Source organism: Sinocyclocheilus anshuiensis, unplaced genomic scaffold (assembly GCF_001515605.1).
Source record: "Sinocyclocheilus anshuiensis isolate Anshui unplaced genomic scaffold, SAMN03320099.WGS_v1.1 scaffold1189, whole genome shotgun sequence".
Taxonomy (NCBI): Eukaryota; Metazoa; Chordata; class Actinopteri; order Cypriniformes; family Cyprinidae; genus Sinocyclocheilus; species Sinocyclocheilus anshuiensis.
Genome location: NW_015552686.1, coordinates 602,238 through 627,411, shown reverse-complemented (window position 1 = coordinate 627,411; position 25,174 = coordinate 602,238). Strand labels below are relative to the sequence as shown.

The 25,174-nt window shown below is 37.7% G+C and overlaps 2 protein-coding genes across 2 annotated transcripts in view; one reads left to right on the top strand and one right to left on the bottom strand.

The window, feature by feature from the left end:
* The first annotated feature begins 247 nt into the window (after positions 1-247).
* LOC107667618 (WD repeat and coiled-coil-containing protein C2orf44 homolog) lies at positions 248-5,800 on the top strand. Its single transcript, XM_016459332.1, has 4 exons — positions 248-2,369; positions 3,573-3,693; positions 5,353-5,576; positions 5,728-5,800. Exons 1-3 carry the CDS (start codon positions 444-446, stop codon positions 5,523-5,525), a joined length of 2,220 nt encoding a protein of 739 aa, XP_016314818.1. The 5' UTR covers positions 248-443; the 3' UTR covers positions 5,526-5,576; positions 5,728-5,800.
* Positions 5,801-6,495: 695 nt separating this feature from the next.
* Positions 6,496-25,174, bottom strand: part of LOC107667608 (major facilitator superfamily domain-containing protein 2B-like) — a 24,668-nt gene continuing 5,989 nt past the window's right edge. The window contains exons 2-13 of the mRNA XM_016459317.1: positions 24,846-24,971; positions 24,460-24,585; positions 17,991-18,069; positions 17,610-17,791; positions 15,322-15,412; positions 14,294-14,415; positions 13,862-13,945; positions 13,609-13,692; positions 8,917-9,026; positions 7,840-7,983; positions 7,570-7,746; positions 6,496-6,662 (exon numbers count right to left, since the gene is read on the bottom strand). Of these exons, the coding sequence (XP_016314803.1) occupies positions 6,611-6,662; positions 7,570-7,746; positions 7,840-7,983; positions 8,917-9,026; positions 13,609-13,692; positions 13,862-13,945; positions 14,294-14,415; positions 15,322-15,412; positions 17,610-17,791; positions 17,991-18,069; positions 24,460-24,585; positions 24,846-24,971 (1,377 nt within the window). The 3' untranslated portion in view covers positions 6,496-6,610. The remainder of the gene's footprint in view (positions 6,663-7,569; positions 7,747-7,839; positions 7,984-8,916; positions 9,027-13,608; positions 13,693-13,861; positions 13,946-14,293; positions 14,416-15,321; positions 15,413-17,609; positions 17,792-17,990; positions 18,070-24,459; positions 24,586-24,845; positions 24,972-25,174) is intronic.

Here is a 25,174-nt window from a genome sequence, read left to right as displayed (position 1 = left end):
CCTACAGAGTTTAGATTCAGCCCTAATTAAATGCACCTGATCCAGCTAATTTAAGTCATTCAGGCTTATTTGAAAACTACATGGTTTGTGTGTTGGAGCAAGGTTGGAACTCAGCTCTAGAGGGCTGTGGCCCTCCAGGAACTGAGTTTGACACCCCTGATACAGTGTTTGTCTTATATATGTTCTTTGTGCATTTCAGGCCTGGGACAGAAAAAAAAAACAAGTCAAAAGACATAGCATCCCAACCTCAGAGGGTTTTATGACGTCGGGGGTCGTGTCAGCCTAATCTGGTCATCCTTGAGTGGAGCCTCACTCTGGCCAATAGGATTAGAGAGTGAGGGAAGAGGCTTTACCTATTCTTGGAGTATGTGATGGCAGTCTTCTCCTACTGAAGCACAGAGTTACATCTATCTCTCAATTCTGACTGGAAACCTCTTTTCTGTATGACCAGGAACATTATTTTCCTTTCCATTGGAGAAACTGAACCAAGCATGGAGCTGGGAAAAGCCAAGCTTCTAAGAACAGGGTTGAACACCCTGCACCAAGCCATTCACCCGGTGCACGGAATAGCCTGGACGGACGGTAAGCAGGTTTGTCTCACGTCATTGTATTCTGTTGACGGTGAGCCCAAATTTGGTGACACCAATGTCATCGGACAGTTTGAACACGTCTTGGGACTCTTCTGGGGGCCGCTGTGCTGCTCTGGGTCCCCGGCGTTGCTTGCCGTCCAGCATAAAAAGCATGTCACGGTTTGGCAACTTCAACTGAGCGCTTTAGAGCAGAACAAACTCCTCTGCACGCAGACCTGTGAAATGAGCGAGCCATTCCCACTGCTGTCCCAGGGATGCGTCTGGCATCCCAAAATGGACATCTTAGCCGTTTTGACCAAGCGGGATGCCTCGGTCTTGTTTTCCGTGCGGGTCGATAATCGTCGCGTGAAGGCCGAGATCAAGAGCAGCGGTCTGATCCATTGTGCCTGCTGGACTAAAGATGGAACCCGCCTGGTGGTTGCCATCGGAAGCGCATTGCACTCGTATATTTGGAACGACATCCAAAAAATCCTGGTGGCGTGTTCCTTCTGCCCTGTTTGTGATGTAGGTGGGTATATCTGCGCCATCAAGTCCACCAACGAGGCTCAAGTGGCTGTAGCGACTGAACTTCCGCTTGATAAAATTTGCGGGCTCAATGCAGGTATTGCGTTCGACCTGCCTAACGAGTCAGAGGCTTCGACGTGCCGCCCTTCTCCCGTTTTAACAGTGGATGCGGACTATTATTTGGACAGACGGAGATCATGTGATTCTGAGCGCTCGGGACACGCCTCCTCATCCGGACCCATAGATCTAACGCACATTCTTGCCAAACACCGAAAATCAGATCCAAGTCCACTCATTCACTTGAGGCGGCGGGATAATTTGACGGGAACAGGTCAGGACTTGTCACATCTGATTCTGGTGACGTATGAACGCAAGGTCACCACTACGAGGAAGGTCAGCATTCCTGGCATCTTGGTCCCTGATATTATCGCCTTCGATGCAAGCGGGAGCACGGTGGCTGTGGCGTCCAATACGTGCAACATGATCCTAGTTTACTGCATCACAGATTCTTCCATTCCCAACGTGCAACAGATCCAGCTGCAAAAAAATGAGAGGCCCAAAGGGGTGTGCTTTTTCACCAACAAGATGTTGCTCTTCATGATTGGCCGGCAGAAGTCCAATGATCCTGCTTTCCTCCCTTCCTCCAACACGGACAAGTACATCTTGAGGCTAATAGCCAAGGAGTTGGTATTCGATGAGGAAGGTGCCACCCCAGTGGTTCCCAAGTCTGAGTCGGCGAGCCAACATCATGGGATTAGACGTCATTCTGAGAACTTTTCTAAAGAGGACCGTCTATCAATTAAGGATCTAATACTTCCTGGAGGCTCAGTAATTGTTTCGCCATCCAGTCGGAGGAAACTAATCGAGGAGGTACGCAGCTCAGATTTGAGCCCCGTGGCGAGCTCCGCCGACTTCTCAGATAGAGCATCCAGTGCCTCTTCTGTTACTCTGGAAACCTACGACATGGATCACATCAGCCGCATGGCTACGCTCGCCGTAGCCAGTCAGGCCAGCCGGGATTCCAGTCGACCCTGTTCGCCAAGGTACGAAGCCTCGGAAAAATTATACTCCGATGCAACGCCACCAAAGAACAGCTGTCAATCCAAAGAAAAGAACTTGGAGCAGCTGACACAGAACATGGAGAGGATTTTTACCCGATTTGCTGATGTCCAGCAGTGCCTCACAGAAATCAGAGACTTCACCCAGAACGGCAAAAAGATCGCATGCAGTTATCCGTCTGCTTATGAACCGCAATATGTGCACATTACGTGTCAGGTATGAAATGACCCGTTGTTTTCTTTTAAATTGTGCAGGGAAAGTCAGCAGTCTTCTGTAGTAGAAAAATCAAGAAAAAAACCCCAAATCTGTTGATTTATTTGTTTGATTAATTGCATAAAGAATTCTATTTTCGGCATTGTATTGAAAAATCATCTTGTCCAGTACTCTCAATATGCAAATTCAAGATTCTAAAACAAAAAAAGCTACATATAATGTGAAAAATTTACAATGTTACAATTTTTATTAGAAAAATATCAATATTATCATTTATATTACTATTAAATTTAATAATAATTATAATAATTTATTATGTTTAGTAATATAAAAACATTTAATAATACTAAAAATTCTAAATGTTATAAATAAATAATCTAAATTATAATTAATATAAAGAGTAATAATTATTATTATTTTATAAGAGTTTACATTACTATAATGTAAATGTAAACATTACAATATAAAAGCACAGAGCCTAATCATTTATTTCATTTGTTTATAAATAACTTATAATGAATTCATAAATAATTTATGACTAATCTAAATTCTAATTCTTATAAATAATTCTGATTATTTATAGTCATTTGCATTACAATACATTATAATGTAAATATAAAAATGATGATATCACAGACCCTTATAGTAATTTCTGGCTTTTTTTGTCAGACATTTTCATGATTGATTTGTATTTATTTTTATTTTTATTGAGTAGTTGCATTAGTTTTATTGTTTGTTTTTTTTATACAATAATTGTATTAGTAGTTCTGAGCAAACAACTGTTTGTTGAATTCATAAGTAGATTTTCTTCATATTCCAAAGCATTTCACATGCTGCTTAATTTGTATTTAAATGTTCAAAATAATAATTACACAGCAAAATAAATGATTACTTGATTAGATGATTTACTTCTAGAGCTAAATCCTAATCCAAACCAAGACTCTACAAAGCCCATTTTACTCTTAGTCAGACCATCAGGCCGTTTAGCATTGTGAGGCATCACGCCAACTCATAATTCCTCTCACTGTTGTCAGTACAACCCTTTGTCAGCAGATGTCAGATTGAAGTGATTCTGTTGACCTTGGCATAACTTGTTTTAGGGGAATCATCAGACTTAATCCACGACCACATGACCAGGTCCGTTGTGAATGATGCTTCCTTAAAGTGACTCATGGTGCTGCACTTTGTATTTGTCTTTTCCTTCAGAAACAGTTGTCTGAGAATGTGTATACGGATGAGAGAAGGCCGTTGTTGCTGTGTGGGGGACGGATCTGCCTGCGGGTGGTGCAGGAACTCTTCGGCCTGACGGTCATAGAGATGATGCATGGTATGTCTGGAAGAATGAGTCTCCATCACATATAAATATGGAGACTTTCCGAAATGTCAATCCCACCACCTTGATCAGTGCATATGTAATAAAATGAGACATAATCTGATGCAGATATGTATAGGGTGGCCATACGTCCTCTTTTTTCCCCATATGTCCTGGCCTTGATTTCTAAATTGGCTAGAATGTCTGGGTTTTGGCTTTGTTTTCTTATTGACGTGCTCTGTAGCACATTATATCTACACATTTGCATTGCTTTGACCTTTCTCTGTAAATCCCACCTTCTCCAGTGACACAATTGGTCGATTATATGCAGTGCCTCCACGCTATTGGTCAAACTACTTTTCAGTAATTTACCTGCAGCAAGCATGAAAACAATTGGAAAACAAAGCCAAAACTGGACATTTTAGGCACTTTAGAAATGCTGGCCAAGATACAGTGGGTACGGAAAGTATTCAGACCCCCTTAAATTTTTCATTAATGAGGAAAAAAAATTTACTTAAATGATTTTAGCAAATGGCTGCAATATAACAAAGAGTGAAAAATTGAAGGGGGTCTGAATACTTTCCGTACCCACTGTATATCCAAGAAATAAGTATGTATGGTCACCCTTTGCATTGATAAACTGACTATTTGAATTTGAATAGCAGTTGCAACCATTACACACTGAACGAAGCACCTGAATGTTTCTGAGATCTCTGTGTTGACGTTTCAGGCAGATTTGATGTTTTACAGCAAGCAGATGGCATGTATTAATGAAGCCGTGCAAAGCACGAATCCTGTTTTCCTTTGTTGAAGACAGATTGTTCGGTGTGCTTTGGCTTCATTTAATTTTCAATGACTAAAATAGGAAGCGATTAGGTGGAGCAATCGGATTTGAGGGTTTAAGTTTGAATCCGCTTACAGCCTTTTGTGCTGTGCATCTCTACAGCTGATGTATGCTTGAACCACTGTCACTTATGCTAAGACCACAAGTTACTGTGCAGAAATTTCTCATAGATTTAAAGGAATAGTTCACACAAAAATGAAAACTTGCTGAAAATGTACTCACCCTCAGGTCATTCAAGATGTGGATGAATTTGTTTCTTCTCCAGAAGAGATTTGGAGAAATGTAGCATTACATCACTTGCTCACCAATGAATCCTCTGCAGTGAATGGGTACCGTCAGAATGAGAGTCCAAACAGTTGATAAAAATATCACAATAATCCACAAGTAATCCAGTGAAAAGCTGTGTGTTTGTAAGAAACAAATGCATAATTGAGTTAATCCATAATAACGTTTCCTCCAGTGAAAAAGTTATCCTATGTTGTCTGAACATATTTCTTTAAGACTGTTTTGGTTTGTGAATGGACTGTTTTCGCTTGTAAATGGACTATTTTACTATTTGCTTCACAAGGCATAAATTGATGGATTGGAGTGGTGTGAATTACTTGTGGATTATTGTGTTGTTTTTATCAGCTGTTTGGACTCTCATTCTGACGGCACCCATTCACTGCAGATGATCTATTGGTGAGCAAGTGATGTAATGCTACATTTATCCAAATCTGTTGAAACAAACTCATTTTCTTCTTGGATGGCCTGAGGGTGAGTACAAGTTTCAGCTAATTTTTATATTTGGGTGAACAATTCCTTTAAATACTTTCTTCTTCTTCTCACAGGTCCCATGTGGATCGTCTTGGTGGCTGATGCAGATGGTTTCGTTCCGCTCACATTTAAACACAAAGATGAGCTCACAATCAGGAGTGCAAGAAGGAAATCTCCTATAAGACCCCCGAGTTGCGCTGATGTATTTCCCCCTGAAAGTCCAGTGTCTCCCAGTGCAGAAAAATGAAGCCTGTATCATCTCAAGAGGACTTATTAGAAATATTTTTATGATATTTGTCTTGTGTTAGCTGGACATCTGTGGCTAACACAGGGATAATCCAAACTCTTAGTTTGGAATTCAGGGAAAACGTCTTGCTGACATATTCGCCACTGTGATATTTATTGGATGTTGATAGATTTATGTAAGGTGACAGTTGTCAAGGGCAGAACAGTTTTTTAATTTTCAGATGAAATACTTGAGTGCCTGCTTGATTATTTTTGCTTAAATAGTTTCTATTTTGTCCCACGCAACAAAATGACATTTTGTGAAATTAAAGAAGATTCATAGTGATTGTATTCTTTTTTGTTTCTTCATTGATTTGAAGCTGTAAGGAACACATGACATCACATTCTGGTTCCATAGTAATAACCCACATTAAAAGAACCGAATAATAGCACATTCACACACTGAAAAATGATTATTTCACTCAGATTATTGCTTACATTTCAGAAATAATTGCAAAGTAACACTGAATTAAACATGAAATGTTTAAGTAGAAAAACTTTCTAATCTTTGTTTCATTTAAACTGTGTAAAATAATTTTTAAGTCCACCTTTGCACATTTTGCATCGCCTGGTTATTATTTATATTAAATGTAAAGATTCCTTTGGGCTTATGTTTAAAAACATACTGTACAAACACATATAGATAGATACATGAATTCATCCAAATAATATTCAATATTTTTATTATATATTTTTTTTACATTTATTGAAGCATCTTCGAAATATGCTGAAGCTACGTGAACCAGCACAATTTTTATTAATCCTGTAATCGAGTCATTCACTAATATTTATAATCACTAATACAACTTAATATATTATCAGTAAATTTTCCCTCAGGAAATCCTGATATATAATGATATATAGTCCATTCATGTGTGTAAATTAGTTACTGTAATACTGTATATGTGGCTATATGTTCACTTGAAAATACAGAAACAAACTGAAATGTTTACAGTAAAACATTATATATGTCGCACAGTGTAATATACACTAACACGACTCATCCCAGCGCTGGGCTAGAATATAAGGATCGGCTGTTTGAGGACGTCACGCGCTGCTCAGCTCAGCTCTGAGAGATTTACAGGTAATACTCTGGCTTCTGAAAAATAAACCACAAATATATACTTTATTATATACAGTATATACAAAATACAACAATATAAATTCAATTATATTTAAATTTTGTATTTTTTTACATTTTTATATACATACACACTGCCATTCAAATGTTTGGCTTCTGTAAGATTTTTTTAAATGTTTCTGAAGGAAATCATTATGCCCACCAAGGCTGCATTTATTTGACCAAAAATACAATAAAAACTAGTCAAATTGTGAAATATTATTACAATTTCAAACAACTGTTTTCTATTTGAATATATTTGAATATGCTATTTATTCCTGTGAAGAAAAGCTGAATTTTCAGCATAATTACTCCAGTCTTCAGTGTATTATATTTACATTTTGTATTTTTTTACATTTTTATATACATACACACTGCCATTCAAATGTTTGGCTTCTGTAAGATTTTTTTAAATGTTTCTGAAGGAAATCATTATGCCCACCAAGGCTGCATTTATTTGACCAAAAATACAATAAAAACTAGTCAAATTGTGAAATATTATTACAATTTCAAACAACTGTTTTCTATTTGAATATGCTATTTATTCCTGTGAAGAAAAGCTGAATTTTCAGCATCATTACTCCAGTCTTCAGTGTCACATGATCCTTCAGAAATCATTCTAATATGCTGATTTGCTGCTCAAGAAACATTTATTGTTTATTAATGTTAAAAACAGTTGTGCTGCTTAATATTTTTGTGAAAACTGTGATGACTTTTTTTTTCAGGGTTGTCTGATGTATGGAAAGTACAAAAGAACAGCATTTGTTTGAGATAGACTTTTTTTTTTTGCAACATTATAAATCTCTTTACTGCTGTTACTTTTGATGAATTTAATGCATACTTGCTGAAGGAAAGCAATGGATTTTCTGTAAATCAGGGTCTTCACCTGAGCTCCTCCAGGGCGAGTTTGTTTCGTAATCTGACGTCCTCACTGATCGGGTACAGCACCAGGATCATGAGGCCTGTGGTGATACAGGCCACCGGGGCGGCACCGATGAGCAGTTTGAGCGTATAGACCACTGGAGGGGGCTGTCTGCACGCGCCTGTGTCATAACCAGCAAACCTACAGACACCAACAATACATTTCAACACAAATACACCACTGCCTGTCATGATTCATCATTCCCAGCTGTAAATACTGAAAGAGTGATCTCACTGGAGACAGAGCGTCGACACTCCGAGAGAAATGCCTGCAGCAAACTTAGTGAAGAAAGCATATAGGGAGTAGAAGATCGCCTCGTGTCCTTTTGAGTTGCGGTTTGCCAGTCTGAAGTCATCCACTACATCTGGTAACATTGACCTGAGCAAAAGGAAACACAACAAGGCGGAGGCATCAATCATCATCTCCATTAAACATGGGCATTGGTACCATAAAGCCAAATCTTCTTTGTAGTCGGCACATAAAAGCTGCGATTTACTCATTTGGGGATTTTCCAATCAACCCGAGTGTATCTTTAAAAACCAAAAAACATCATGACCTTGCCATGAAACCTGTTATTTGGAGACTGCTGGGTTATTAAACCTACAGTATGCATCCGAGGGGTTAAATCAAAGCTTAAAGGCACAATATGTAAGATTTTTGTATTAAAATATCCAAAAACCACTAGAACAGTGTTATATATTTTGCTGACTTGTGTACTTACATTATCCCAAATGTTTCGAAGAATGTTTAAGTCCAGAGAAATAAGCAAATTTAACTAGTGACACGGACCGTGTCCATAGTGTCATTGTGTCGCCTGCCAATGACGTCATAACCCCTCGATTTCCGGTTTTGTTTTGTAGAAAACATGGAAACAACAAAGATGCTTTAATATGTTGTGCGTTTTAATAGACCGATGACGACCGCACAGAGTAGCATTATAACAGAACTTTCAAATGTATCTAGTATGATAAAACAGCGTTGCTTTTTTTCCCCCACATACGCACGACCGGAAGGAGCGGAAGCGGTCGACTGTGGCATAATAAAAGTTCCGCTGCTTTCGAGCCGTGTGTCACGCTCGTTCAGCGGCCTCGTTTCGCTTCAATGGCCTCACCCTGCTTCATTCTACCACGTTAATAAATCATTAGCTCATCCATGAACATGATTTCTGCATAAGCTACATTTCTGAAGAAGATGAGAGTGATGCTGCCTTTGTCATTGCCACTGCGAAACTGATCTGGAATTGAAAAATCAAAAAATACCATACTTCGTTTATGAGTAAAACAGTATTATATTTTGGTTTGTAAGACTCACCATGGTAACAAGAGAGAAGCGGCCACACTAAACCCAGATGATACGGCCACGACATATGCCACTATCAGATTAGGGATGAACACCAGCATCACCGTGAACGGCATGATCCACTGCACACATGACAATTTAAAAGAGGTCACTGAATGTTACACAATGAACATACGCATTGTACCAGCTTTAGGGGCCGTTCACATGTCGTGCCTAAAAACGCGTGGAAAACGCTAGGCGCGCCACTTTTTGCTTTTTTTCCAAAGCGTTCGGGCGCTTGCCCTCCGGAGGCGTCTGCCGTTGCTAAGCAACCATGACCTGCGCTCTCCATGAAGACGAGGAAGTTTCAGCAAAGAATAAATGGATTTGCAGCACTAAAAATCGCTTGCAGTAGCTCTGCTACTAAATTTATTTAAAAAATGGCTATCCCTGTACAGCTATGATCAGCTGTTCCTTCATCTTGGCTGAGCTTTGAATGTTGTTACGGGAAAGGATGAAGCTGATTGGTTGGTTCTTGTCACATGACCCGCGGTGCGCTTGTGGCATTCTGAAAAGTTGAAATGTTTTTATCTCGATGCGGCGCGGCGCCTGGAAAAAAAATATTAGAATTAGACCACGTCGCTTCCATTATGAGCGCGCCTGCCGCGCGTCTACATTTGAAATAACGAACTTGAGCGCGCAAAAGTGTGAACGGCCCCTTAGAGGGTCATGAAACCCCAGAGCCTAAAAACGCGTGGAAAACGCTAGGCGCGCCACTTTTTGCTTTTTTTCCAAAGCGTTCGGGCGCTTGCGCTCCGGAGGCGTCTGCCGTTGCTAAGCAACCATGACCTGCGCTCTCCATGAAGACGAGGAAGTTTCAGCAAAGAATAAATGGATTTGCAGCACTAAAAATCGCTTGCAGTAGCTCTGCTACTAAATTTATTTAAAAAATGGCTATCCCTGTACAGCTATGATCAGCTGTTCCTTCATCTTGGCTGAGCTTTGAATGTTGTTACGGGAAAGGATGAAGCTGATTGGTTGGTTCTTGTCACATGACCCGCGGTGCGCTTGTGGCATTCTGAAAAGTTGAAATGTTTTTATCTCGATGCGGCGCGGCGCCTGGAAAAAAAATATTAGAATTAGACCACGTCGCTTCCATTATGAGCGCGCCTGCCGCGCGTCTACATTTGAAATAACGAACTTGAGCGCGCAAAAGTGTGAACGGCCCCTTAGAGGGTCATGAAACCCCAGACTACTTTTTCTGAGATTTTAGCAGAGGTGTTTGTGTTGCACATCATAGAAGACAATGTTAGCATCCGATAATTTTAACTGTTGGAGAAAACTGGTTAATTTTAAGTTTTTTTTGCGCTATTTTCATCTTCCGGGTTTAAAATCTACATTGTGTTGACAGTCACAATTTGTGACGTGGCAATGGACTATAGTCAGTGTTGGGAAGGTTACTTTGGAAATGTAATAGGTTACAGATTACAAGTTACCCTACTTAAAATGTAATAAGTAGTGTAACTTTTCAATTACTTTATTAAAGTAATGTAACTGATTACATTTGATTACTTTTTGATTACTTTTCTAAATTTCTAATGTTTTCAACTATTAATCATTTTTAAACATGTAAACCCGGCAGGGTTAAACTTACAATATGTGTTCAACACTGCATTTTGTAATTAAATTACGTAATTCCGTTACATGTAACTAGTTACTCCCCAACACTGACTATAGTACATCGATGACGCGTCGTGTCTATTAAATTATTCATGAGACTGCGTGTTCTTATCCTATGAGAAGACGGCTTCACTTAATTATTCACAACAGCATGTGTTGATTTGCTATGAAAGACGTTTCAGACTGTGAGATGACATCACGCACATTAACTGAGAGAAACGTTCATGGATGGAAGAAGAGTGTTTGTTTTTGCTTTGTAATAAGAGTTCGGCACGAACGCGATTCATTCACTTCATAACCGTTTTTACAGCTCTGTGACACAACCCGTCAAAAGGCTTATATAAACACCACAGAATAAGCCTTAAAAGTTCTCAGAGGTGCAACAGCGCGTTCATATATATGTTTTCGATGCAGAGTGCAAATGGCTGTGCATTTATTTGTGTTTTTAACTCGATGGGAGCTAAATGAAACTGTCAGAACAAGCTGTGTGTGTTGTCGGTCTCCCCTCTTCCCCCTCCTCCGCTCCGCTGCGCACCAGGCCCACTTTTTTTAGCATTTTTTAAAACTGTGGCGAGAACTAACCAGTGCTGAAATGGGGGGGTTCATGACCCTATAAGGTGCGATAAGTATGTTTTTAACCTCCAGAAATGAATGATGCATTTTTGATCTGACTCCGGTCATATTAGGGAAGTCGTGGCCTAATGGTTAGAGAGTCGGACTCGTAACCCAAAGGTTGCGGGTTCGAGTCTCGTACCGGCAGGGATTGTAGGTGGGGGGAGTGAATGTACAGCGCTCTCTCCCACCTTCAATACCACGACTGAGGTGCCCTTGAGCAAGGCACCGAACCCCCAACTGCTCCCCGGGCGCCGCAGCAAAAAATGGCTGCCCACGGCTCCGGGTGTCTGTTCACGGTGTGTGTGTGTTCACTGCTGTGTGTGTGCACTTAGGATGGGTTAAACGCAGAGCACTAATTCCTAGTATGGGTAACCATACTTGGCCACATGTCACGTCACTTTCTAGTGGTCCAGAAAAGGCCATTTAAATTGTATATATACGATTTTGAGATACCTGAATACTGTTCATTTAATTCTGGTTAGGCCATTATTATCAGATACTTGGAGAATAAAATAATCTTGGATAACACCTCTGCTTGCAAATGAGCTGTTTTTACATTGACATCATGTGATGGTGCTTTCATGCCAACAAGTGTCAGTATACAGCTAAAGAACACTGTTGTACTGAAATCTGAAGTCTGGTCAATGATCATAATAGAATCCTACACTGAGAAAAAAAAAACACACATCAACATCTTCACACAGAATTTGCTTGTAAATTTAACAAATAAGTAAAAATAAATGGCAAGTAACACACTGAAGTAAAAGTGAAATTTTGAAGTAGAAAGACTAAAATAAATAGTATTTTCTTGTAAAACATTTGAATAATCTGTTTTATTTACATCTTTAAAAATTTATATTTTCAGTTTTATTTTATTATTTTTTTTAAACAATTTTAGTAATTTTGTTGTGCTTTTGTCAGTTTTATTATTTTGTTGTTATTTTATATTTCTATATTATATTTCTAGTCATTTTAGTAAATGAAAAAAATTCTAACTTTTTCTTGTCATTTTAATTAAATTTTTAATTTTATTTTTAATTGTAGTCATTTTTAATTCAGTTAATTGCTAAGGCAATTTCTAATTTCTAATCATTTCTAATTTTCTAATTCATTTTCACATTTTTTAAGTTTTTATCTAATATTTGCATTTTATTTTACTTTAGCTTTACTTTGATTACTGGAAACCGTTTTAATAGTTTTAGTTAACAATAGCAACACTGTTATACATGATAAACTTTTATTATAGTTAAAGGGGTCATATGATGCGATTTCAAGTTTTCCTTTCTCTTTGGAGTGTTACAAGCTGATTGTGCATAGATAAGATCCCTGAAGTTGCAAAGACTAAAGTCTCAAAACCAAAGAGATATTCTTTATCAAAGTTAAGACTCTGCCACGCCCCCCTAAAACGGCTCGTTCTAACACGCCCCCACATATCTACCTCACTATGTGGAAATATTTGCATAATGCTGCCCAAATGTTCACGCAAAGAAGAGGAGGTAATTCTGACTTTGCTATGACAATCTGGCGCTTTTGAATCAGCGACTGTAAGTATGTTTAAGTATTTGCTATTGACTGTTCAAATGCGGAGTTTTGTGCATCGTGTGTGTGTGTGTGTGTGTGTGTGTGCGCGCGCCCGCGCGTGTGTGTGTGTGAGAGAGAGAGCCAGAGAGAGCGCGAGAGAGCGAGAGAGAGAGAGACAGGGTCACATCACAGTGGAGTCAGCTGTCTTAACCGTGGCTTGTGTAATGCAAACACAACATTACACTGTCTTTACATTTATTTTGAAAGCTGAAGCTCGCGATTATGCTAAGGGGCGTTACATTTCCGACGAGTGCTTGCGGTGTTCGGCCAATCACAATGCACTGGGTCAGCTGGCCAATCAGAGCAGACTGCGCTTGTCGGAAGGAGGGACTTTGTAGAAAATGAAGCATTTGAGAGAGGCGGGGCATAGAGGACCTACAATAATGTACAGTATTTGAAAAATAATGTGTTTTTTGAACATTAAAGCATGTCAACATATTCTGTTACACCAAATACACAAAATAATGATCTTTAAAAAAGCATCATATGACCCCTTTAAAATACCTCATTATTGTCATTCATAATTTGGTAGTATCATTTGTTAACTTATAAAACTACTGAAGCTAAAGATCAATCGGATAAATTGGAGTCCTCCAAATCACTGATTAAAGAGATAGCTCACCAGTGTCATAATTTACTCACCCTCATGTTGTTCCAAACCTGTATGAATTTCTTTCTTCTGCTGAACACAATCTATGGCTACTGTCAACTGTTTGGTTGATTTATTATCTTCATTTGTGTTCAGCAGAAGAAATAAAAAAAATACAAGTTGGGAATAAGTATGGCAAAATTTTCATTTTTGGGTGGACTGTCCCTTTAAGAAAAAACACTTGATAAAATAACAATTACTGTAATGCCGCAGAAAGCTGCTGTTTTCTTCCCGAACTTCTCAAGGAACCACTGCCAGAATGGGATACTCACTGCGGCCGACATCTAGAAAGATATACAGTACAAAACGTCTGTCACATATTCACTTTACACAGACACAAATGAGAGAATAATAGAGAACTTTGTCTTTCTTTTAATGTCGGTGTGATGAGGAGCGCCAATGGCAGGACCGATTATCTACTGAATTAAGTTCATACGTGTGTTCTTCACTCACCAGAATTGTCAAAACAATGTTCTGAAAGTGTTCTCGCAGCTCCACCGCATATGTGCAGAACAGCACAAAGTTACTTTGTATCAACTGCAAAAGGAAACAGCAGTGAATGGAAATGTAAAACAGTACTAATGATGTCCTTTAATGAATCCAGCCGAAAACCTGTGATTAAAGGAATACTTCAATCAAGGATTAAAGTTTTTTTACTTTTATGTTCCATCAGAAAAATAGCCTACGGGTTTGGAATGGCGAGTACATAATTCTTCGGTGAACTATTCCTCAAGAAAAGCTAAAGCTTACATTCTATTAAGTTTGAAACCTGAAGAAACAGTATATGCTGCTAATAAATATAATTATTCAGTTACATAGTTTGCTCCACACAACAACCAACTGAACACATTCTAGAATGACATAACTAAAAGGAAAACATGTTACCTGGATGGCCACGGATATGAACAGGAAAGCCGCAGTCAGACTCAGGTAGGACCCATGCTTCATGACCAAAATAAAGCCCTTATGGAAAGGAATGGCCTTGTCCGTTTTAGGAGCATAGGGATCTAATGCAGACACAAAAAGTGGAGAAAGCCCAAATGTTAAACATGTTTTCTGCGGTGTAGAGTGACAAGTCTTCTGAAGCCATACAACAGCTCCGTGTCAGGCACAAAGTCAATATTCGCTTATATAATTTATATTTCTATATAGGAAATCTACGTGTATTCAAACCTGGTATGCACACCACATTTGTGAATGGATTTTGACCTGTTTTGGTTTGTTCACAAATTATATACACTACCATTTAAAAGTTTGGAGTCAGTAAAATTTATACTTTTGTTCAACAAGGAGATACTAAATTTATCATAAATGACAGTAAAGACTTGTACATTTATACAAACTATTTCTATTTTAAATGCGGTTTTAAATTTGTATTTGTCAAAAAAGCCTGAAAAATGCATCACAGTTCCCACAAAAATATCAAGCAGCACGACTGTTTTCAACATTGCTGATAATAAGAAATGTCTCTTGAGCATGAAATCATCATATTAGAATGATTTCTGAAGGATCATGTGACACTGAAGATGGGAAATTCAGCTTAGCATCACTAAGAACATGACATACGAGCCAGTTGTTTTAAATAGTACAATATTACACCATATTACTGTTTTTACAGTCTATTTGATTAAATAAATGCAGCCTTGGTGAGCATAAGAGACTTCTTTAAAAACAGATCTTACAGACCCCAAAGTTATGAACAGTAGTGTATCTTTAGAAAAAAATAGGATATATAGCTCACAAGTCATATGGATGAAAAGAGCAGCATGCACTTTCTGCCGACTATCTCCTTTTGTATTCTACAGAAGAAAGTCATGAAAATGTAACTTTTTGGGGTGAATTAATCATACTTTTCCATTCGGATGCAGTTGCAAAACCCAAATTTATGCCACATGATTACCACACATGCTCACCATCGCTCTCTTTGACTCCCAGGAACATGACCACCGTACAAACCAGAAACAGCCCACCGATCACTCCGGCAGCTATCATGTACACTTCCTTCTGTAAAGAGAAACAGACCATGAGCGGTGATGGAAAACTGGTTGTAGTTCTATTCCAGTACATGGTTGTCATGTTACGAATGATCATATTTATTTGAGTGTATTTGCTGCTTCAGACACCGTACTGTATGGTCTTGTAAAGTTTGGCGAGCCCAAATTAGGTGCAACCCAGAAAAGAGGAACTTTTCAATCTAATATCCCCAAACAGGAACTGCTCTGCCCTAAACAACCTCAGGATTGTTTGCTATTTTTTTCACAGACCGCGGCAAGCACGTCATTATTGTTCCAGATCAAAAGTGCCGCTCCAGAGGAGACGGTTGGCACACCCAACCATCCCGCAGAGGAATACTCAATCACACGGAGCGTGGTGGATTCGGCCCAGCCGCCTCTGAGAGCCTTAACCAGAGAGACGCTCGGCAGTCCAGCTCCAAATAGCTGTGGCCCTTCATGGTGCTCCATCATGGGTTTCCACTATGGAACCCTCAGCCACATCCACAAGCCAAGCTTGTCGGCTCACTCGCATGTCGAATTTGATTGACATTGAGCTCAGTGGCTCTCGGCTCGAAATAGAGTTATTCAGTCCACTAAATAAGCACATTTATTTATTGATTCTGTGGATTCTGATGAATATAAATTGTTCCCCTGAAAGTCACACTTCAAAGTCCAAACTTAATTAGGTTTTGGAGGGTTTATGGTTAAATGATACTGGATGCTTTCAGGGAAAAGCCATTTAAAAAAAGAAAGAAAGAAAAATAATTTAGCACAGAGGCAAACCAGTTCTCTTTAGAACTAGAAACTAGAACTAGAATCTAGAAACACAAACAAATTGTGAAAAATAATAAAGTTTCTATCTATCTATCTATCTATCTATCTATCTATCTATCTATCTATCTATCTATCTATCTATCTATCTATCTGTCTGTTACAAATATTGTTACAAAATCTTATTGATCACAATATATCGTTCATAAGTTTGAGGCCGATACGATTTTTTATTGTTTTTGAAATTAGTCTCTTTTGTGCACCAAGGCTGCATTTCTTTGATCAAAAATACAGTAAAAACAGTAAATTTGTGAAATAATATTACTATTTAAAATAACTATTTTCTATTTGAATATATTTTAAAGTGTAATTTATTCCTGTGACGCAATGCTGAATTTTCCTCCTGCTTTCTATTTTAACATTTTAAAATGTAATTTATTTCTGTGATGCAAAGCTGAGTTTTCAGCATCATTACTCCAGTCTTTAGTGTCACATGATCCTTCAGAAATCATTCTAATATGCTGATTTGCAAGAAACATATCTGTTTATTATGTTATAATGTTAAACACAGTTATGCACTTTAATATTTTTGAGGAAACCATGATACTGTTTTTTGCCAACATTCTTTGATAATTAAGAAAGTTTAAAAGAACAGCATTTATCTTTTTGTAACATTATAGAAGTCTTTATAGTCACTTTTGATCAGTTTAATGAGTCCTTGCTGAATAAAAATATGAAAATATATACGTAGTGTTGCATAAAATGCATCAAAATAGAATTACATAAATTTAGACCCAAAGGGACGGCTAATCAAAATGGTACTTACTTGTGCTTATCCGGATTGTTCAAACCGACTTAAAACTAAAAGATTACTTTCTCACGCGCGAACTCATTCATACGTGGAGTGGTGACTTTCCACGTATTCCCAACTTCTGAGCCTGCTCGCCTGAAGTTATGGTTGATTGCTCTTCGGCTGGATATCAACACACCCATTAACGTAAACTACACCAGAGCGCGTACACACCTCACGCACCGGATGCCGGGCGCTCAAAGCAGTTGGACATAGTGGTGTATTAGAGTTAAAATATGATATAAATACTGTTCGGTTTCTGGCACAAACCGATCGTTTCGTGTCTTAGGACATCAATGTGTCGTCACGAGCCGCAGGGTTTAATTTGGATTTGTCTGTGCATGTTTTTTTTACTCTCATAGATTTTGTTACCATTGCCATGCATTATACGACTGATAGACTGCAGTGGTTAAAGTTAAAAATCATCATGTGTGTTCTACTGAAGAAACAAAGTCACCTACATCTTGGATGCCCTGGGGGTAAGCAGATAAACATCAAATTTTCATTTTTGGGTGAAATAAGAGCTGTGGTTCACTAATGCACTTCGAGGTCAATTTTAGAGTAAAAGTGTAACTGTGACACGTACAGCATGAGACAGGAAGTCCTGTGACAGCGCCAAGGATCTGATGATCTCTGTGCCACTGCTGTTTCCCAGGTGACCAGTGGTCAGGTTTCGATGCGGACAGTGCTTCAGAGTGTGTGCGCTCGCTACGATCTGACCCTGAATGGCGGCACCCACCAGCGTCCCGAGCACCTCCACCGTCATACCTGCACATACGCATGCACAACATCTGTTATTTGCATTTGAAAGCATTTCCAAACATGCACAGCTCTCAACATAAGCACTTGGCACACATTTGTTTTTGGATTAATGGAGCACAATGAAATCAGATGTTGTTAATCTTCTAGAGCAATGCAAACACGGCTTTAAAGATGAACACTGTTGTGTGTGCAGCTGTAAGCTTACGGTAAGCTGTAGCAGAGTCTCTCTCCCGCTGGTCGGTGCTCAAGAACATGGTCAGGGCGGAATAAGGCACATGGAAACACTGCAAGAAAGATTTAGAACAAAGCACAAGACAGACAGTGATTAAGATGGACATTTTTATATGTGAACTCTCATTCTGAGCAATTATTTTTATTTACTGTCATAGAAAATTATATGCAATATGATATGATATGACAGCAATATGAGACGATATGATAAGATATATACAAATAACTAAATTTATTATTAATAATAGTCTGAAAATAGTAAAAAAATTAGCAGTTGTAAAAGGAGATAACATTGAAATATTAATAAATGTCTGCAATATGCAATATATTGCAAATGCAATAAATGCAACTGAATAACAATATTATATTATATAATATTTCAATACCAATATATTACAAGCTAAAATAAAACATTCTTAAATAGCCTCCTATATGGTTTAGGCAATAAAATTATTTTTGGTTCTAATTGGATGCTTTATTTTTAAGATGTTAAGAAATTATGGAGCATTCTGTATGCTCTCATAAATGATGATCAAAAAAAAAAAGGCGAGCAAAATGATGGGAGATCCAAAAGTTAGGGCGTGTACATTTATCAGTGGTTTCATAACCTCTCATCTTTCCCATTTATACACCCATTTATATTATGTTGTGTTATACATTTTAAAAGGAGACAACTTACAAGCTCATAAATCAACGCTATTCATTCCAAGAACAACATGTTCTGTGTACATGTGCAGTACAAAATCAATATTTATTGAAGTACAGCAAACCTTCCTTGAACTTGCATTGCAAACCTACTATAAGTGTGTACTACAGTCGGCTAGCTTTTCCAATTTACACGAAAGCCAAGTCAGCACTGCGGCAGACCAATGGGCCAAACGGCTACCAAAATCAATCTAAATCTTCTGCAGCAGTGCTTCTGTTTCTCAAGAGTTCCCTACATTGTTCATTTGACTTCCATTACGGTTTTTGATTCTGAGTAGCTTGAGGATTTGTTTATTTAAACATAAACCAAAGCCTAACTATGAAAAACGGACTAATTAGAATCATGTAAACTACATTCTCATACATGCACGCTGGAAGCAGCTGCTGTTTCTCAGCCTTGTGCTTACAGACAATGAAGAACGCTAAAAGAGGAAAGCAGCATTTATCCTCTCTGGTGGTTTGGGGCAGGTCGTACCATATATTTATCAAGTAGTTAGAATGACTTTTCATTACAGCGTAGACTGGAGTGGCTTCCCCACTCCAGCACTTATTGGCGGGTTTTATGGAGGTCAGTATGGAGAGAGCCGTGTCAAGCCATAGTAACAAAAGATAGAAACACAAATAAATCATGGAAACTCCATGCAGGCATCAAAGAGGCTGGGCTATAGATAACCACATGAACTTTTGTTGACAAGCTTTTTTAGCGAGATCATTTTACTTGAGAAGCCACACTGTGGAAGATACACTACCTTTAAACGTTAGGATTGTTTTATACATTTATTCCAAATTTGACTTTTATTGATACAGTAAAGACTTTCACATTGTTATAAAATAACCTATTTCGATTTAAATGCTGTTCTTTTGAACTTTCTATTCAAAGAATCCTGAAAAAAATGTATACTGATTTCCACAAAAATATTAAGCAGCACAATTGTTTTCAACACTCATAATAAAAAGAGAGCAGCAAATCTGAAATAATGACTGCTGAAAATTCAGGATTGCATCACATTAATAAATTCAATTTTTAAAAAAGATTAAAATAGAAAACAGCTATTTCAAATAGTAATATTATTTCAAATTTTTTATGGATTTTACTGTGTTTTCAGTACAAAAAATTCAGTCTTGATAGGCATAAGAGACTTCTTACAAAAAAACATTTAAAACAATCTTACTGACCGCAAACTTCTGAATGGTAATATATTATGCAGGGTTGCTTCTCAAGTAATTTGATCTTGTTTTACTACATTTTCATTACTTATAGTTGTTTTTATTTTATTTGATTTTATTCTTGTTTAAGCTCTTAATCCTTTCTCTTAATCCTTTTTTAAATAACGTGTTGAAAATGTTGTTTTTAATATATATATTAGGGGTTATTGGGTTGTAGGATAGTCTTGGAGGAAGGTCTATATATTTTCATCAGTCATATATATTTCTCATCACAAAACCAAAATATCGCCAATGTAAAACAGAGGCAGAATTAGAATTTAATGGATCTGCGGGGTATTTGTGACATGATGGATGGTGCTGTTAATGTGGTTTCTGGGTCATCTCTAAACCTGAACATGAAATTACATTACAACGTTGAAAACATCAAAGCAAAGGGTACTTACTGTGATTGCTGTAGGAATAGTCATCTACACCGCTGGAACGCAGGCCACACAACCACAGTGACAATCTGACATGGTCGTCGTGTATTTTTTTTTTTTGCAGGATGTGGGGAATGTGTTGGCCATTTATAATTCATACTGATACAAGTCTTCCATATAGCATTATGGGAGAGGCAATCAGCTGCAAGCATGAGCCAATGAAAGTAAGAAAAATTTAAATAATAGAGCTGAAAGAGCCTTTTCTCAAAACGCAGTGAGCCAGCTAAATTATATAGAGAATATTCTAAATTTTGTAGTTTTTTTTTTTTTACGTAATTTATTTACAATATATTTACTAATTCTTAAAGTAAATGCAAGTAACTTCAAGATGGTATTGTATCTTTTCTGCATAAAATTTTTAACTCTACATCTACAAAATTATGAATAAAGAATGTGCATTGGTTGTTTTTGCTTTTTTATGTTTTTACTCATTTTATGTAGGTGCTGTATGATACGATCCTTCCTTTTCGACACTACACTACACTAGCGAAATGTCATTGTCCTTATAGCGCTGTTACATCTTACTTGTTAATCATGTCAACAAAAAGAATGAATGAATGAATAATGGTGATTATGAGTCCAACATGTCACTCACATACATGAGGTGGTTGCTAGGGTGTTGCCATGTGGTTGCTAGGGCGCTTTGGGTGGTTGCTATGGTGTTGCTTTGCGGTCGCTAGAGTACCCAGGGTGGTTGCTAGGGTGTTGCTATGCAGTTGCTAGGGTGCTCGGGTTGGTTGCTAGGGTGACGCTACCCAGGGCGGTTGCTATGGTGTTGCTATGCAGTTGCTAGGGTACTTGAATGGTTGCTAGGTTGGTTTGGATGGTTGTTAGGGTGTTGCTATGCATTTGCTAAGGTACTCGGGGTGGTTGCTAAGATGTTACTATGAGGTTACTAGGGTACCCAAGGCAGTTGCTAGGGTGTTGCTATGCAGTTGCTAAGGTACCCAGGATGGTTGCTAGGGTGTTGCTAGGATATCGGGGCGGTTGCTAGGGTGTTGCTATGCAGTTGCTAGGGTACCCAGAGTGGTTGCTAGGGTGTTGCAATGCGGTTGCTATGGTACCCAGAGTAGTTGCTAGGGTGTTGCTATGTGGTTGCTAGGGTACCCAGGGTGGTTGCTAGGGTGATTAGAATGTTACTAACATGTTGTTACCATGATTAGCACGTTACTAGCATGTTGCAAGCATGTTTCTAGCATGATTAGCATGTTATTAGCATAGCTATAAGTAGATGCCCTTTTAGCAGCTGTTTCGATGGGCCGCTATACGTAAGCCGTCCGCCATATTGGAAGATTGCGAACGCGTCAACGTATCTGGAGCGGTCGAATGCGGCATCTGTACATATCTATGGTTATAATGTTGTTAGCATGACTAGCAAGTTACCAGCATGTTTACAGCATGATTAGCATGTTACTAGCATGTTAATAACACTAGCATGTTACATACTAGCTCACACAAACTTTCAATTACAGTCGATTCAACTTTGCAACTGGATCTCATGTTAAACAATAACTAGGCTAATAATATTTTTGTAAATATTTGAATGTTTTTATATATAGACCTATATTTCAAAATCTTCCGAATATTACCATTATTAATCCATGCAGCAAAACTCTGTTGTGAATACCTATAGGCCTATCTCTTTGTCATTTGAGTCTGACAATAATGAAAAAAACAAAACTGTTAATAGGCTGTAATGTGTCACAAACCAACAATATAAATCACTGAATGGGTTCATTACTTAAAACTGACTCAGTAAGTTCAGTAAGGAGTCATGACGGCTCTGAATGAGTGAATTTGAGGTAGTTTGGTGAATTTTATATGAAAAGAACCAGGTCATAAGAGTCATTTTCCGCTGTATTCATTTGTTGTGGGCAGGAAACACTGGCACGCACTAATGAGATGAAATCTGACGAAACTCAAATGGACGCACGCAAACCCTTCACAAATGTGGATTTCAAATTATTGTTGCACATTTTTATTATATTTTGTCGCATTTGGCACCATTTTAGTCACAATCTACAGCCCTGTTTCCCGTATCTCCGCTTCAGGAGTGAGACTCGTCCCACAGCAAGTAATCGTTAGCTGAGTGCTGAATTCAGGTTATTGGCTTCTGTTCTAAATTACGTGACCTTGTCAACTCTAGAACTATCACAACCCTGTTCCTGTAAAGAAAACCTCAATGTTCAGTCAGGTCATTTCTAAGCAGGTTTACCCTGGACACACTGACCTCTGCGCAACACTGCTTTTCACTTTCACAGAGAATAAACAAGTGTAAGCAAACAAGCAACACAGAGAACAGTGAGGTAAAGAGAGTGGCCAATTCTGGCACAGTCCAGATGCCACTACTGCAGTGTGGAGCAACCCGTGTGCCCTGCTGATTGTTCGGTCACACAAAGGAGCCGCCGTACAGGAAAGAGAGAGAGCAGGACAGATGGGTTAATGTGAATGGAGACAGCCGGACGGTCTGTAAGGTTCTGAATGACCTGATACTTTAACTCTGGGTGAACTGGGGGCAAGTGACCTGAGGGAAATAATGCACAGACACATGTAGCGAGGTCCAAAAGTTTGAGACCACTATAGAAAATGCTTACAGTATTTTAAACTTAAAAATACAAGACACATTTTTATCAACATAGCATAGTCTTTTTACCCAGGATTTTACCTAGATTTTCTTATATTTAACCAAAACATAGTAAACTTTTTTATTTAATCTCAAAATGTAGTTTATTTCCATTTATTAATTTTTTTTTTAATGTAATGTGGTCTCTCGACTTTTTAACGTCAACATACATAGTATACAGCCATAGTTTCTCACACAAAAAATCATACAACAAAACATGACAAATTATTTTAAAATGATAAGAGATAATAAAAAAAATTTAATATACAGTAATGATCTGTTAAACATTATAACGTAATAATTCAAAATTTTTTTTTTTTTTCAGTTTATGTCAGAACTTTTCTTGGTTTTAAATTTATTCCTAAAATTTAAACACCAATAATTACTGACACAAAAGCAGAATAAAGTACAATAAAACATGATAAATTATAATAACATAATAAAAAGTAAATATACGGTATTGATCTGTTAAGCATTGTTATGTATATAAATTGAACAAAAATATTTCTAAATATTTTTTAAATATTGCTAAAACTCAAACACCCACAATTATTCAAGCAAAAGTCAAATAAAACATGATGAATTATAATGAAATCATAAAAATTCATAAAAAATAAAATACAGTACTGATGTGTTAATATTATTATATAATGTTTCTTAATCATTTGTAATGAAACTAATGAAAGAGTTACCCAAAAATGCATAAAAATAAAAGAAAAAGATTTTCCCCCCTATAAATCGGCTTACTCACAATGTCTCTGGAACTTTCCATTTTTTTGTGGCATTACATAATTTCTTTGTACATCAAACAAAGAGTGTTCCTAAAAATTTTAGCTTCTAAACATCATCTGACAGTTTAAAAGGTAGTTTAAAGAGGACAAAAAACAGCACTTTAAGAATATCAATTCTAATTACATAACTAAAAACCAAATAAACTTAGTCATTTTTGCATAACACTAATGGGATGAGTAATATAGTAGAATTTGCCTTTTGAAGAAGGAACATAGAATCTGTAAATCTAAATGTTGTCTTTGTGTTGGCACAGCTTTAGCATAATAAACACTGAGACACACCAGAAGACCCACATGGGCATGGCTGAGATGTTCCGCAGTGATTCTCTGAAAACAAACCTTAACTACTTCCTCCCAGACACCATGATGTCACACCAGAGTATAATGGGAACTTCCTGTCAGACACTCACATCTCGGGTATTTTGTCACTTTAATCTCCTGAGACATCCACATGGAAAGCACTTCCAGATTTGTAATTATGCCCATTTTAAGAGGCCTTCAACCTTTAGCAACCTTTTGGTACCTGCTTAGATGTCATTATTACTTAAGAATGTAGTGTTATCTTGACTAAAGCCTGGAAGACACCACACAACTTTTTAAGACACTATGCACCTTAAACTTGCTGACTTTGTGAATGTTTACAGACAGAAAAAAAAAGTTATTCTCATACACCACTCACCATGGCATTAGTCGCCCAATCTTTGTCCATTTGCTTTTAGTAATGAAGAATCCCACAATGGGGTCAGTAACTGCCCCCCAAGCCTTGCTGACGAACAACACCATGGAGGCCTGGAATGGGTTAATCTGTCAGGAGAAGAGAAAGTGAACATCTACATTAATGGAAATCCTTATCTGTTGTTCAGACTGTAATAAGGTTCTTGCTAGAAGTATTGTATTAAAAGTATATATATAAAAAAAGAATCAGTAACAGTGAAATTATTTTTGACTTCTCTTCCACTGAAAACATTAACAGGGTGCTATTCTGTGATTAATATGCTCTATTAACTTCATTTCCGCAAGTATTTTATAGCTTAATATTTAATTATAATATGTGGAGATCTTACCTGTGCAATGTCAAGTAGATATATTTGAAGGAAGAATGCTGTTGCGCTCCCGGCGACCTGATTCGGTGCTCCTCCGATGGCGAAACAGAGTTTGCTACATACAGAGAGCTTCTGATCCAGATGAGTCTGAAACAAAAAGTCTCCGAGTCAGAAAATAATATCCAACACAAATACTATATTTTGGAGAGTACAAGAAAAATCCTGTCTTTAAGGTTAAATTTTTAAGCTGATGGGTCATTTTTATGGCAGCATTTGTACCTGAAAGATTCATTTTCAAATATTTAGCATTTTATTTAGTTTGAAATATCATATACACACAATATATATAC